This window comes from Littorina saxatilis, linkage group LG7 (assembly GCF_037325665.1).
Source record: "Littorina saxatilis isolate snail1 linkage group LG7, US_GU_Lsax_2.0, whole genome shotgun sequence".
NCBI classification, from domain to species: Eukaryota; Metazoa; Mollusca; class Gastropoda; order Littorinimorpha; family Littorinidae; genus Littorina; species Littorina saxatilis.
Genome location: NC_090251.1, coordinates 31,706,089 through 31,720,907, shown reverse-complemented (window position 1 = coordinate 31,720,907; position 14,819 = coordinate 31,706,089). Strand labels below are relative to the sequence as shown.

Below are 14,819 nucleotides of genomic sequence, written 5' to 3'. Positions count from 1 at the left end.
ACAGGAGTTTGTATCACAAAGTTCCTGGCTCGATCCTGTCGCTCCAGGAACAACTGAAAGCTCAAACCACAGGAGTTTGTATCAAAAAGTTCCTGGCTCGATCCTGTCGCTCCAGGAACTGTCGCGTATTTCGATGTACCGTTTTCCTCGCGTACGTGATGAGGATAAGAATAAGATATGATAATTACTGGTATTTAATCCTGTGAGGTGACACTCATGCAAAATGGGGTTTCTTTCTCCCTGGACATGTTCACAGTCACAGATTTTCCATGGCTTTTTCTTTGAGTGAAAGCAGCATTCTCAGCAAAGTGTGTGTGTGTGGGGGGGTGTAGATGTGCGAGCGTGTGTGTGTGTGCGTGCGTGCGTACGTGTGTGCGCGTCATTGTGGTGTATGTATGTGTGTGTGTGTGTGTGCGGGCGTGTGTGCGTGTGTGTGTGTGTGTGTGTGTATATGTGTGTGTGTGTGTATGTGTGTGTGTGTATGTGTGTGTGTGTGTGTTTTCTTTTTGTTCTTTTTATATTTAGTCAAGTTTTGACTAAATATTTTAACATCGAGGGGGAATCGAAACGAGGGTGTGGTGTATGTGTGTGTGTCTGTGCGTGTGTGTGTGTGTGTGTGTGTGTGTGTGTGTAGAGCGATTCAGACTAAACTACTGGACCGATCTTTATGAAATTTGACATGAGAGTTCCTGGGTATGAAATCCCGGAACGTTTTTTTCATTTTTTTGATAAATGTCTTTGATGACGTCATATCCGGCTTTTCGTGAAAGTTGAGGCGGCACTGTCACGCCCTCATTTTTCAACCAAATTGGTTGAAATTTTGGTCAAGTAATCTTCGACGAAGCCCGGACTTTGGTATTGCATTTCAGCTTGGTGGCTTAAAAATTAATTGATGACTTTGGTCATTAAAAATCTGAAAATTGTAAAAAAAAAAAAAAATTTATAAAACGATCCAAATTTACGTTTACCTTATTCTCCATCATTTGCTGATTCCAAAAACATATAAATATGTTATATTCGGATTAAAAACAAGCTCTGAAAATTAAATATATAAAAATTATTATCAAAATTAAATTGTCCAAATCAATTTAAAAACACTTTCATCTTATTCCTTGTCGGTTCCTGATTCCAAAAACATATACATATGATATGTTTAGATTAAAAACACGCTCAGAAAGTTAAAACAAACAGAGGTACAGAAAAGCGTGCTATCCTTCTTAGCGCAACTACTACCCCGCTCTTCTTGTCAATTTCACTGCCTTTGCCATGAGCGGTGGACTGACGATGCTACGAGTATACGGTCTTGCTGAAAAATGGCATTGCGTTCAGATTCATTCTGTGAGTTCGACAGCTACTTGACTAAATATTGTATTTTCGCCTTACGCGACTTGTTACATTTAGTCAAGGTGACTAAATGTTTTAACATAGAGGGGGCATCGACACGAGGGTCGTTGTGTGTGTGTGTGTGTGTGTAGAGCGATTCAGAGTAAACTACTGGACCGATCTTTATGAAATTTTTCATGAGAATTTCTGAGTCTGATATCCCCAAATGTTTTTTCATTTTTTGAATAGATGTCTTTGATGACGTCATATCCGGCTTTTTGTAAAAGTTGAGGCGGCACTGTCACACCCTCATTTTTTAATGAAATTGATTGAAATTTTGGCCAAGCAATCTTCGACGAAGGCCGGACTTTGGTATTGCATTTCAGCTTGGAGGCTTAAAATTTAATTAATGACTTTGGTCATTAAAAATCTGAAAATTGTAATTAAATTTTTTTTTTTATTAAACGATCCAAAATTACGTTCATCTTATTCTTCATCATTTTCTGATTCCAGAAACATATAAATATGTTATATTCGGATTAAAAACAAGCTCTGAAAATTAAAAATATAAAAATTATGATTCAAATAAAATTTCCGAAATCGATTTAAAAACAATGTCATCCTATTCCTTGTCGGTTCCTGATTCCAAAAACATATAGATATATGTTTGCATTAAAAACACGCTCAGAAAATTAAAACGAAGAGAGGTACAGAAAAGCGTGCTATGCAGCACAGCGCTACCACAACGGCCGCGCTAAACAGGCTCGTCAATTTCACTGCCTTTTGCACGAGCGGCGGACTACGAAAACGTATGGAAAGCCGTTTGGCTCATAACTATTACAGCTGTAATTTAAAATAAATACAGCTGTATTTAATGATAAATACAGCTGTATTTAATCATAAATACAGCTGTATTTAAAAATAATTACACCTGTATTTAAAAATATATACAGCTGTATTTATTATTAAATACAGCTGTAATTATTTTTAAATACAGCTGCATTTAAAAATAAATACAGCTGTATTTAAAAATAATTACACCTGTATTTAATAGTAAATACAGCTGTATTTAAAAATAAATACACCTGTAATTACTTTTAGATACAGGTGTAATTATTTTTAAATACAGCTGTATTTATTTTTAAATGCAGCTGCATTTAATAAATGCAGGTGAAATAAATTAGAACTTGAATCGGAAAATGTACGACATGCAAAGCGACAATCTCGTGGAGATACTACTTCCGGTGACGCTTCTTCTTCTTCTTAGTGATAGGTAGCCAACATCAGCATGGTGATGAATCTGCTACTGGATCAGACCCGCCATTGCGTCAATTATTTGTTGCAGTCTGGTAATGAGCCAGAAGAAGTTTTAAGAAGGTAAGCAACGTTTTGTTTGCTTGTTCATTTGTGACTTAATGGAAGAAACAATGCGTGATCTTTGAAACACGGGTACCGGGTCCCGGTTTGATAACCACTGGCAGTGGCAATCAAAGATGGCGTGTAAAAGCAACTTTCTGTGTTTTGGAGTTCATTAAATGTTGGGATGAATATGTCAGGTTTGAGGATGCACATTTCTGTAGGTTCATCTCGGTATTCCACCCCCTCGGCTTTCTGTTGTAAATATTAAGCTGAGCACGGTGATCGAATGTGGAAGCTACGTTTGGTCAAAGGTCACAGAAGATTTGCGTCGTGCAGCGAAGGAAAGAATCGCGATCTTGTTTCCGAATCGGTACCTCTTTGTTTTTCATTAAACCTGTCATTCTGCTTGCTCGGCTTTGTTAGATGTTTGCATATCGTGTTGCTATTTTCTTTGCTTTTATTATTGTTTCTTACTTGTGCTTCGTTTATCGATACAACGCAAGTAATAAAAGTGTTTGGCAATTTTCAGGGAAAATGGAATGCTACTTGTAAGTACAACGCATGGTGTATTCCAGGATATCTGATCAAGAGTTGGATGCGTTGGTGGAACCAATTACTGCTTCCAACAAGCTTACTGGGTCCTTAATGATACAAGCTCGTCTGAAAGGACAGGGGACAGTACTTCAGGTAACTCTTTTGTGCTGAATATTAGAATAGTAAAGCTTCAAAAAGGAATTTTAAACTGTTGAAAAACAACTGAGAAATGGACCAATGTTTCACAGTCACAGATTCTGATTTTAAAGTTAAGTAATACCGTTTTTATATTTAGTCAAGTTTTGACTAAATATTTTAACGTAGAGGGGGGAATCGAGACGAGGGTCGTGGTGTGTGTGTGTGTGTGTGTGTCTGTCTGTCTGTGTGTGTGTTTCGATCCATCATACAACGCCGCAGCTATGGAGGTCAATGCGTTGCTTCGGCAGGGCACTGTGGACTCCCCTAGAGTTGTATTTTGGGACCATGATTTTATGTTTTCCGCTGGAAAACAGTTTACGTTACCTGAATTTGCAGCGTCATTTCCTGGGTGATGGTGTGCATCTAGCAAACGTATATTCCCAAGCTTGGGACCTGTTGGCGTAACATATCAAGATCAAGAAGATCAAGCAACGTCAGGACAGGCCAGGTTGTACAAGTCCCTTCGTCAGGCGATAAACACAGTCGGTTTTTGTGTGATTAAATAATGTTGTAGCCGGGTCAGGTTGCATTGTGCGTTTTGACTGATCAGCTTACAAAGCACGGGTATAGGAACAGGGAATCTTCAAATTGTTTACATTTTCTTTCTTGTTTGATGCGGGTGGGTGGCATTATAAATCGACGGCTCTAAATGGGGTCAACCAGATCGGTAGATGGGAAGTAACTCGAGTTTATGACAGGCTCGTTGTGGATGATGTCCCTTGTCTAAAAACCAGTTCAAGGTGGAATGGTTCTGCGATCAACACGATTGTTGAGTGTTCTGTCAAATCAAGATATCGTGACATGTTTCAACAGTATGTTTCTGTGTTGGTGGATAGTATGGATCAGTGTTTTTCCAGAGTACTTGGAAATAATTTTCAGGTGAGATTCTGATGAACATGTTGGTGTTACGATGCCTTTTCATGTGAGCGTTTGTCAATTCAGAGAATCAGAATATTTGTTCCTGTGGGGGTACTGTATGTCAATTACCTCGGGTGTTTGTCATTTCAGTGAATCAGGAAATATTGGTTCCTGTGGAAGTACTGTTTTGTCAATCACCTGTTATTTTGCCTAGGAGATTCCAAATTTATTTTGATTGTGGTACTGTGGGCTTGGTAATATTTCATGTGGAGGTACTGTTGTCACTTGTGTTGGCTGGTGCCTCACAGATTACAAACACTATTTTGGTTAAAGTACATGTACCGTGGGCTAGGTAATATTTCATGGTGGGGCTGATTTTTCAGAGAATCAGAAAACATGGTTCGCTGTTGTTCTTTTTGTCAAATTAAGCTATAGGGCCTCAGAGATTCCAACATTAGTATGTGGATTTGTTAGCCAGGTATTATGTTGGTGTGTGACAGTTCAGAGAACCATGATGTAATTTCCTGTTGGTGTTCTGTTTGTCATAAATGTATTGAGCCTCAGAGATTCCAAACTCGTTTGGTGGGGGTACTGGGTGCCAGGATTTGAGTTTGACACAGAAAACACAATTGGTTTGAAGTACTTTGGGCCAGATTTTAATCAATTTCTTTGGTTTGTATTTCAGACTCCCAAAATCTGGTGACAACTTCAGAAGTATGGGATATTAAACACCTTTTACAGGCTGAACAGTGAAGGAGTTGTTAACTCCTGCAAGGAGCAGCAGACAAGTTCAAGGCTTATGTGTAATTCTCAGTAATCTGACAAATAAGGCTGTGTTCACATATCCTGTTTTTTATGCACAGGAATATGCCTCCCAGGAGGGCAGCGTCAAGGCGGGTAGCCGAAGTGACCCGAGCCGCTGCAGGTCGGCCGAGGGCCAGCAACCAGACAGCCTCGCAGCGACAACCCGGTGGGTTTGAGTCAGCCACAGCAGGAGGGGAAGAAAGCGCCACTGCTTTGGCCGCGGTATTGGCAGAACTACGCAGGCTGGGGGAGCGGCAAGAGACCTGCCAAGTGGCCATTGTCTCGCTCCAGAAAGACAACCAACGTCTGCAAGAAGCTGTTTCGGGTGATCGTGAGGCCATCGCCTCAACATCGGGATCGATGACAACCGGTACCAGCAATTCTACCCTGTCTGGCTCGGTTGCCAACCTGGTCAACACAATCACAGGTGAGGCGGCCACCCAATTGGTGCCTGTTGTTTTGTTCGTCGAGGATAAAGTTAAACGCAGGATCTGGGGCCCGGGGCGTCAATCCACAATGACAACTGAAAAGTTTCAAATGGAAGCGTGTCAATGTTAATTGTAATTCAATCTGACAATGATCTCTTTCCTGCGTTCATGCGGTTGCAAACAGACCAGAATTGGTTCTGTTCTGTTCACATAGTACTTTGAGTTCACTTACATGCAAGGGTGATGCACAGTATTCCTATGGAGAGAACTTCATCTTTAAGTGTACTTCGATTAACTGAAGATATTCAATTGTTTACTTCAATGTGGGAGGTGTGCAATGTGTAAATACACATCAACTCAGTCAGTAAGATTTATGTGCTGGTGTATGATCAATGCAGAGCTGTCAGCCCCTATGAAGCTTCATGTGTAGCAATCTTGAATTTATAGTGTAGCAAATGGTGTTTATCTTTTAAGTATTGCATCATCTTATAATCCACTGCACCTACATGTTTATATGTCAAGACACAAATGTTGCAATAACTGTGTTCAGACAAGAAAACAGCAGCAGGAACAAATGAACATTGTAGAGTGTCTGTATAACGAAGTAGCATTTTCTGTTTTACAAGTAGCATGCTACATCGAAAGCGTAATAGTCTGCAGCTCTAATTGGGCCACTAATGCGGCATGGTGCTTTTGGATTCCACAAGTTATTTTGCATGTTGTTTTTAAGGCAAATATGTCAGAAGCTCCTAAAGAACTTTAGTGGGTAAGCCTGTGACATTGTTGTCCACATAGAGAATACTATATGGTTTCCTATGAAATACCAGTTTTACACAAGTTGTGCTTTTAAATATTAAACTGCGAACAATATTTCAAAACACTAGTGTAAAACTGGTATCAAACAGGAAGCCATGTAGTATTCTGTTTATCCTACATACAGGGTTCGTACAGGTCATGGAAAGTCATGGAATTTGATTTTTAATTTTCCAGGCCTGGAAAGTCATGGAATTTCAATTCAAGTCATGGAATTTCAATTCAAGTCATGGAATTTAACATAAATAAGAAAGAAAAAAAATTAACCTTTAGCACGCCAGCTTTCTTTCGAGTTGTTTCTTGACAACAAAAAGTATGCGGAATTGGAACGAATTACCAAGGAAGATCTTCGCAATGAACTGTGTATCGCGGTGAAAAAAATGACAGTTCGTCAAGTCACAGTGTTAGTGACGGTTATGAAACGGAATTTACGAAAGTGCAGATGGATACAAACAGTGGCTGGTCCAGTTTAGTGAAATGACAGGACCAGCAAACATTACCGATAATCTGACTGCGTAGCAAATGCTTGACTTGCTTGTCAAAGAGACACTGCGTAGAAACTGACTCAAATTCAGTGCAAAGCAAGCCAGTGTCAAAACTGGCAGTGACAAGATGTAAAAAGTTTGCGTGTTCGGAAATGGCGACCTGTGGATCTAGTCATGGAAAATGTTATTGAGGCTCATGGAAAAGTCATGGAATTTTGTTTCTAAAAACCAGTGGGGACCCTGTACATACTGTTGCATGTTCATTGCTGTAAATGTCCCTTTGTCGAAGCGCCCAGATTGAAGAAGCTTAAAAATTGAACCTGGATCTCTCCGAATGCCTCGTGTAATCTTTAATGTCAAAGCAAGGAAATGTCACTGGTGTGGTGTTTACGTTCTTAAAATTCTTCCGAGTGTTCAAAGAAGGACGCTTGTTTCGGTATTGGAGGCAGTGAAAAATCAGGTCCTTGTCAGACAAGACCTCTTTACACATGCAATGTAGAGTGAATGGTATTGTTATGACATGAGTGGTATGTCACGTTAGTGTAATAAGTTGTATTCTTACACGCTCCACAAAGGCACAGAGTACGGGGAGCCATCCAGCGGGTTGATCCTGGTGGAGTAGCTGTCAGAGCTTTGGCGTTGAGGCCCACGAGACGTCGTCTGTACCAAGTATCAGGACCAAACGCTCTCTGGCATCTAGACGGATACCACAAGTTGATATCGTGAGTACAGCTACAAATACATACACTGGGCACAAAAAAATCCTTTTTAAAAATTTGGTGAATGTTGAGTGTGTCCGGTGGTGGGGAGGATGTTAGGGGTTGTGCCAGTTTGAACATGGAATTTGAGTGGATTGATACAGGTGGCATAAGGAATTCTCTTAAACATTATTTTATGACGCTGGAATCTTTCTTTTAAGACCTACATAACCCTGAGATAATAAGGTCTTATAATGGGGGTAAACTTACAGAGGTTATGAGCAGAATATCTTAGAGAACAGCATACCTGCCAATTGCTACGATTTTGGCGCAGCATGCTCCGATTTTGCAGGAATTGCTACGCTGCTACTCTAAGCCCTGAGCTGCTACGCTAAAAAAAAAAAAAAATGACAAGCGTGCAAAATGTTCACTTATTGCTTGACAATCAACAATGAACATTGCATAACTAGTCGAGTACCGATGGCTGGGAACCACTCCGTTATGACTCGATATTGTCCACGTGACTTGCTTAGCAAATCGTGAATTTTATTGCAAGCATTCGCATTTCCGGTGACTCTATGCGCCAATTGTGAATTTGATTAGAATATGAGACTGTGCCAAAAGGTCAGGTGTCATGTCTACTGTCCCGAATGACACACGATTGCTGACATTTCACCATTGCCAACAGAATAAACAAATAAGAAATAGGTAGAAAATGAATGTGAAAACTGACTTTAATTGTTGATCAGTATTTTCTATACCACTAACAAATAATCTACTTGCACATAGCTGTTTGGCAAATGTATGTTGCATGGGACACACTGACATGAAAGTGGAAGATGTTTTTCCCTCTAGAGAAACTACATATCAAGTTACACTTTTTGTGCTCTTCCATTCCAGTTGGCAATCAATTGTTAACGCATGTTATTAGAAAAAATAGAACGAAAACAGATTAGATAGAATGAAAAATGTACTGGTGATGTCATTTGGGACATACTGACATGAAAACGTCACCTTTTGGCACAGTCTCATATGCAATGCACTTGTTAAGTTGTAAGCTGTGCACAGTGACGGTGTTAGAAGTGGAAACTGGAGGGAGACAGGATAAAAACGGGGAAACGTAAGGGTGGTGAAGATTATGGTGCAAGTTCCACGCCGATGCGGGCAAATCATTTTCAACGATTTTTGCCGAAGAATTCGACAGACTTTGCGTGTATAGGTAATAATACCTGCTATTCCGACTTGGTTGTGTGACAGACGTTTTCTTCCACACGAGATTACGTTGATTGTCTAAATCTACTTTTTGACGGAAGTGGCCGAACAACTGTGAATGACGTCTCGTTATATGGGAATGACGTCACAGTCATCGTCACAGTCTGTATCTTTTGAAGCATCTCATTCTTCATGACGTCTTTCTGTGTCTGCATCCGCAAAATGTTTGTTCATTCCGGAATCTTTGTCATCTATGTTCAGAACTCTGTCCTTATAGTGTCAGACAAACAGGCCTCCTGAGCGAACCACTTTCCAAGGGAACTTAAATTCGCGTATGGAAACAGTACTGTCGTCTGGGGTGCCGTTTTCAGTATTCTGAGCGTTGAAGAATCTGTAAAGAGAAGAAACGATAACAGCAGGAGAAATAAAAGTCGTGTGTGCATTTTATGTTTTTTTGGAGTGACGATTTTGAGTTTGAATCCGTTCTTGCCATGCTCCTAAAGCGTGTAACATACAATCTTGCATACGTTTGCTTTAGTAGTGGCAAAGAAGGAAAGCGTGTGACATTGAACTATGTTTAGACGGTTGTAATGTCGTAGAGCTCTCAGAATCTTACAAACGTTTTTGATGGCATTTTAAATGCGGGCTTGCGATTCAAATTTAAGATTATGCGAGTGCTATGCTTATAAACACCAATTGCAACTCTGACATTGGGTGAAAGTTCCAAAATGCTACTCTTTGGGCTTCACAGGGGTTGGCAGCTATGAAACAGGGTCTTGAAAATGTCTTGTTTGGGATCGTAAAAGGAAGGGCGTCTTCTAAGGGGTAGGTGGGTAACGAAGGTGAGTCGTGTGCAAGTATTTTCTTTTCTTTTCTTTTTATTTTGTCATTTTCTGGATATGTAATGAAAGACTGGTCCATTGATGATTTCCCCACGGAATACAAAACATATTCTGGTTATACCTTACCATTTCTACTGGGTGGTTATTTAAATTTGGTTGCTTTGTGTTTTTTTTAACAATAAACACCCCTTCAAGTTAACAGAGAAATAAGCAGAGGGGGGAATACTTTTCGGTGAATACCAAGCTACCTAGTCCTAACAAATAACCACCCAGCAACCAGTCTGAATCCTCGATAGCTCATAGGTTGAGAAACCACACTGTGTGGTCACTGCTTGGTGACTGAAAAGTTCTGAATGCTCAAATATTCGAAAGAGGAAAGAGCTCATACATACTGCATTTACACTATTCATTTCAGGTTTCAACACACAGAATCCAATATAAGATCCATAAGTTTGGTTGTTTTCTAAATCAAAATCTACGTTGTACCAGACACAAGGTCTCAAGGCAAGTAACTCTCATATTTTGTGTAGAAAATAGAGTTGTTCCCATTTTGCATTTGTACAAATAAAAAGACAGTAATCTGTAGGTCAATTATATTTCACTTCATAAATAGAACTTTTTTTCCCGAGATACTTAAACATGAAAAGAACGCAAAAATATTTGCCTTATCGTCTTAGCAGAACAACTATGTACTTTATTTTATTCGAAATTAAATTAACTGCTATAAAGAGTTTGCAGAATTGCGCAATTTTCACAGAACTCTTCAACCATGGATTAATCACATGCTTGTGCAGGTAGACTGGCTGAGTGAATAATACTTGATCAAAATAATTATGTGTGCTGTGGGCAGGCTGTCTGTCTGTCCAAGGACAAAAAATGTAACGTTGAGCTGTTATCTCAGAAGTTTATACAGCTAGACCTCTGAAACTTTGCACACTTTTAGGGTTTGATGATTTCACGAAGTGACCCCAGTTTCGTTGACCCTCATCAAATTTTGGGGTCACAGCGGGGTCATGTTCGTTTAATAAAAACTTAACGTTGATGTTATCTCAGATGTGTTTTTAGCTAGAGCTTTAACCCTTAGGCTGGTTGTCGCGACACTTTACGTATACTGTCACCTGGTTGTCACGACATATGTCGCGCTATTGGCTCAGTCTGTTTGGTCGGTTCCGATTACCTCCCATTGATGCGAAAACCTATATGACTGTTTTTTGTTATGTTTCTCTCTGTTAATTCACCAGTGGCTATGTAACATGTGTTACAGAATTGCACCGGTGTAAGGGTTAATAGTACGCACACTTCTAGGTTTTGATAATCTACCAACTTGACATAAGATTGTGGGCGGGGATGTAGCTCAGTCGGTAGCGCGCTAGATTTGTATCCAGTTGCCTGCTGTCAGCGTGAGTTCGTCCCCACGTTCGGCGGGAGATTTATTTCTCGGAGTCAACTTTGTGTGCAGACTCTCCTCGGTGTCCGAACACCCCCGTGTGTACACACAAGCACAAGACCAAGTGCGCACGAAAAAGATCCTGTAATCCATGTCAGAGTTCGGTGGGTTATAGAAACAAGAAAATACCCAGCATGCTTCCTCCGAAAGCGGCGTATGGCTGCCTAAATGGTGGGGTAAAAACGGTCATACACGTAAAATTCCACTCGTGCAAACCACGAGTGCACGTGGGAGTTTCAGCCCACGAACGCATAAGAAGAAGAAGACGACATAAGGTTGATTGACCTTCGTCACAGCCCACTTCGTCAACATCACGGGCCAAAGAATCTAGACACAGCCATCGTCGAACGCTGAAGAAGAAGAAGATTGACCTTCGTCAAGTTTTGGGGTCACAGGGGGTCATGTTCGAATCAAAATATCTTAACATTGATGTTATCTCAGGTGTTTTTGAAGCTTGAGCTTTGAAACTTTGAACACTTGAAGGATTTGATCATCTACCTACGTGACCCTAGTTTGGTTGATCCCTGTCACATTTTGGGGTCACAGTGGGGTCAAGTTTGTAAAAGCTTTACATTGCGGTTTTCTCAGTTATTTTTATTAAATTTCACTGAATTGTATGTGTTATTAACCAGCAGACATTACCAAAATTTTGCTTATTTTTATCAAATTTTAGAGTCCCAGCAGTTAGTGGAATCCTCCTTTTAAGACCTACAAGACCCTTAAGGCTTATGGACATGACGAAGAAAAGTCATATAAAGCAATTGCTTTTCTTGATTTATTTCTTTGCAAAATTGAAGAAAGGTGGATTAAATGGGTTACACACCTTTTCTCAATGATATATATTAAAAATAATGGTCTTGATTCTCGGTCATGAAAAAGCACTTTGACCATTACTTTTTAATATTTACTGAGCATGTTACCTGTACTTATTTCCCAATAACTCTTTAATCAGAATTTGTGTGGTGAAATCACATATGGAAACGGATCTCTGTTTGTTATATTGCAGGTGGAAAATGGTGATTCATGGGGCAATCGATGGCTTTAGCCGGGCCACTACCTTCCTCCATGCCACCGAAACAACAGGTCAGAGACCGTTCGGGATCTGTTTTTGGGTGGAACCCAACGCTTTGGACTCCCGTCAAGAGTCCGCATGGACCATGGTGGCGAGAATCTGGATGTCGTCGCCCTCATGAATGAACACCGGGGAGAAGGGAGAGGCAGTGCGATGCAAGGCCGCAGTGACCATAACCAAAGGATCGAGCGTCTCTGGCTCGACGTCTGGAAAGATGTGGTGAACCCTTACCATGACCTGTTTACTGCAATGGGAACACCACAGGCAGAAGGTGGTCTGGGGATACTGAACATGGACAATCCCATTCACTTGTGGGCCCTCCACTATGTTTTTCTGCCCAGGCTGAACCGGTCCCTACAGTGGATTGTGGAACAGAAGAACCACCAACCCCTGAGGACAGAGCGCAACAGAACTCCCCTGCAGCTCTTCTTCAGGGGGATGCTGGAGAGACGAGCCAGCACATCCACAGCAGTACAGGACTTCTGGAAAGGGAGAAGCCTTCAATCGATAATCGAGGACCATCCTTTGCCAGACAGTCGTTAGGATGTGCCTGCCACGGCTTGCCCCCTCTCTGAGGAACAGCTCGTGCAACTAACGGAGCGCATTGACCCTCGGAGTGGGCCACCCACCGATCAACATGGTCAGATGTTGTTCTCCAGTTCGTTGCCAACATGCTCGAGTAAAAAAAAAGTTAGCTTGTGGACACCCCAAACCTGAAGTGTATAGCAGACCTGTGAACCCATACGATTTTGCCATATTTTGTACGCTTGATTGTCCAGACTACAAGCAGATTGGTCAGTGGAATCACAAGAAAAATTCATTGTCTACTTTTATTTACAAGCGCATTCCAAAGCCGATCCAGTGTTTTGACACATGATTACTGCTTTTGTCAATGAAAGAAGCATTCGTTTTAAATTGTAAACTTATTAGGCTACTTGCCCTATCCGCTCCAGCCACGTAATCGTGCAATAAATCTGCAATATCTTGCATGGCGTTGGGAGGTGTGCCTCAATTTGCGGGTTTGCTTTGAGACCTCAGAGTAAGGATGTGTCTGGGTGCAGACACTTCGCCTTCAAAAAAGTTAATTTGCACTGAGCAGCATTGGGCGGCAACAATGAAAGCCTCAAAAACAATCATAAAGTTTGTTCAAAGTACCAAGCATGGTAGAAGGTATAAGCAACTGTTTTTTTCAAATTGGTTTAAATCTGCGCTCTAATTCTAAACCAATCTTTGTAAAGTGGAAAGTCATTCAAATAAAGCGAAATTATGTCCGCTGTGTATTTTATTATTTTTAAACACAGGTACTGCACCACGAAAACAATATTGCTAAAAAAAACAAACAAATATGTACACTTTGTGAAAGAAAGTTGTAAAGAAAGTTTTACACAATGATTTGCCATTAGGTTACCTGTTTAATTGCACCAAACAGACATGGGATTCTTCCGTAAAATTACGGAATTCCGTAAATTTTTAGGCTCCAGGGATCATTCTTGAGATTTGTGCAAATCCGCTGAGAAAATGTTGGGGTATATGTAGGTAAAGACCCAAGTTTTTCGGCCGGTCCGCTGATCGCGACGCTCCATTCCATACTATTCTTGAACGGTTGGTTCCTAAAACGGTCAGACTGTTGCTGGTCGATCCGTATGGGAACGCGCTCTGTGTCTTTGTATGACGGCTTACTTGTGCCAAAACCTAGGGTTATCGTTTTCACGTGAAAATTAGTAATTAACAGTGTTAATTACTAATTTTCATTTTTGCCTCGTTTTCGGTCACAGTAGTCGGATTTTAAGAGTCCGCACTGAGAGGCTTCAACGTCCGGCAAACATCACTCTCAAACTATTTCTAAAATATCTTTTAACAGAAGGCCTTATCGAGCAAGTTATTCGACGGGAAGATGCATGTCACTGTTTTCTACAATAGCGCTATCCTAAAAGTTGTTTTGGGTATCTTAGAAAAGAATAATCGACCCCGAAAACTTTCGAATCGAAGCTGTTCGTAGCAGACGGACTTTTGATCGGCTGTGGTCTCACACTTTCACAGATATCTTTCAATATAATTCCTTAATCGACAAGTTGTCAGGCAGACAGCTGTACTTCATATTTGTTTCCACTACCACACTCATACATTTGCTTAAAAGTGTATTAGGGAAGGACAATCAATCCGAAAATGTTCGAACCGAGAGAGGAAAAATGGCGGCCGGTCGGACATGTGCAAAAGGTCCGACGACTAGCAGACGGATCTCTTCATCGAGACTCGCACACTTTCACAAATATCTTTCGATAGAATTCGTTATTCAACAAGTTTTCGGACAGACAGTTGTATGTCACGGTTATCTACACATGCGCTCAGCTCTTAGTGTTAATTTAAAGAACTATGGACCAGAAAAGTTTCGAATCGAAGGATGTTTTGCTCTGGCAGGTGAAACAGTCGCGCATGCGCATTGAGCCCCCACAGTCACGAGGTACAAGAAAATTAGTAATTAACGCGTGAAAATTACTAATTTTTAGTTTTGGCACTAGTAAGCCGTCAGGAAGCGAGCCAAAACTGAAAATTAGACATTAACACTTGAAAATTAGTTATTAACACTAGAAAATTAGTAATTAACATGTGAAAATTGCTAATTTTCACGTCAGAATTGTAATTTTCTCGTGAAAATTAGTAACTTTCACGGGTTAATGACTAATTTTTAGTTTTGGCGCTAGTAAGCCGTCATATCTTTGTCTCCTACAGTCACCGTTTCAACGTA

At 40.6% G+C, this 14,819-nt stretch overlaps 1 protein-coding gene and 1 long non-coding RNA gene across 4 annotated transcripts in view; one reads left to right on the top strand and one right to left on the bottom strand.

Annotated features, from left to right (window-relative positions):
- The window catches only part of LOC138971193 (uncharacterized), a 666,631-nt gene that overhangs the window by 374,318 nt on the left and 277,494 nt on the right, over positions 1-14,819 (bottom strand). The gene's annotated exons all lie outside the window — the stretch shown is intronic.
- On the top strand, positions 2,449-13,413 carry LOC138971176 (uncharacterized). 3 transcript variants are annotated; one of them, XR_011457190.1, is made up of 4 exons: positions 2,449-2,700; positions 3,212-3,369; positions 5,136-5,503; positions 7,378-11,926. XR_011457190.1 is itself a non-coding variant. In XM_070343816.1 (3 exons), the coding sequence occupies exons 2-3, from the start codon at positions 5,140-5,142 to the stop codon at positions 7,422-7,424; spliced, it is 411 nt and encodes a 136-aa protein (XP_070199917.1). In that variant the 5' UTR covers positions 2,453-3,369; positions 5,136-5,139; the 3' UTR covers positions 7,425-11,925. The 3 variants fall into 3 exon arrangements, 1 of the variants encoding a protein (XP_070199917.1); XR_011457189.1 differs by lacking the exons at positions 2,449-2,700; positions 3,212-3,369 and adding exons at positions 3,841-4,293; positions 12,008-13,413 and having other exon boundaries at positions 7,378-7,524; XM_070343816.1 differs by having other exon boundaries at positions 2,453-3,369; positions 7,378-11,925.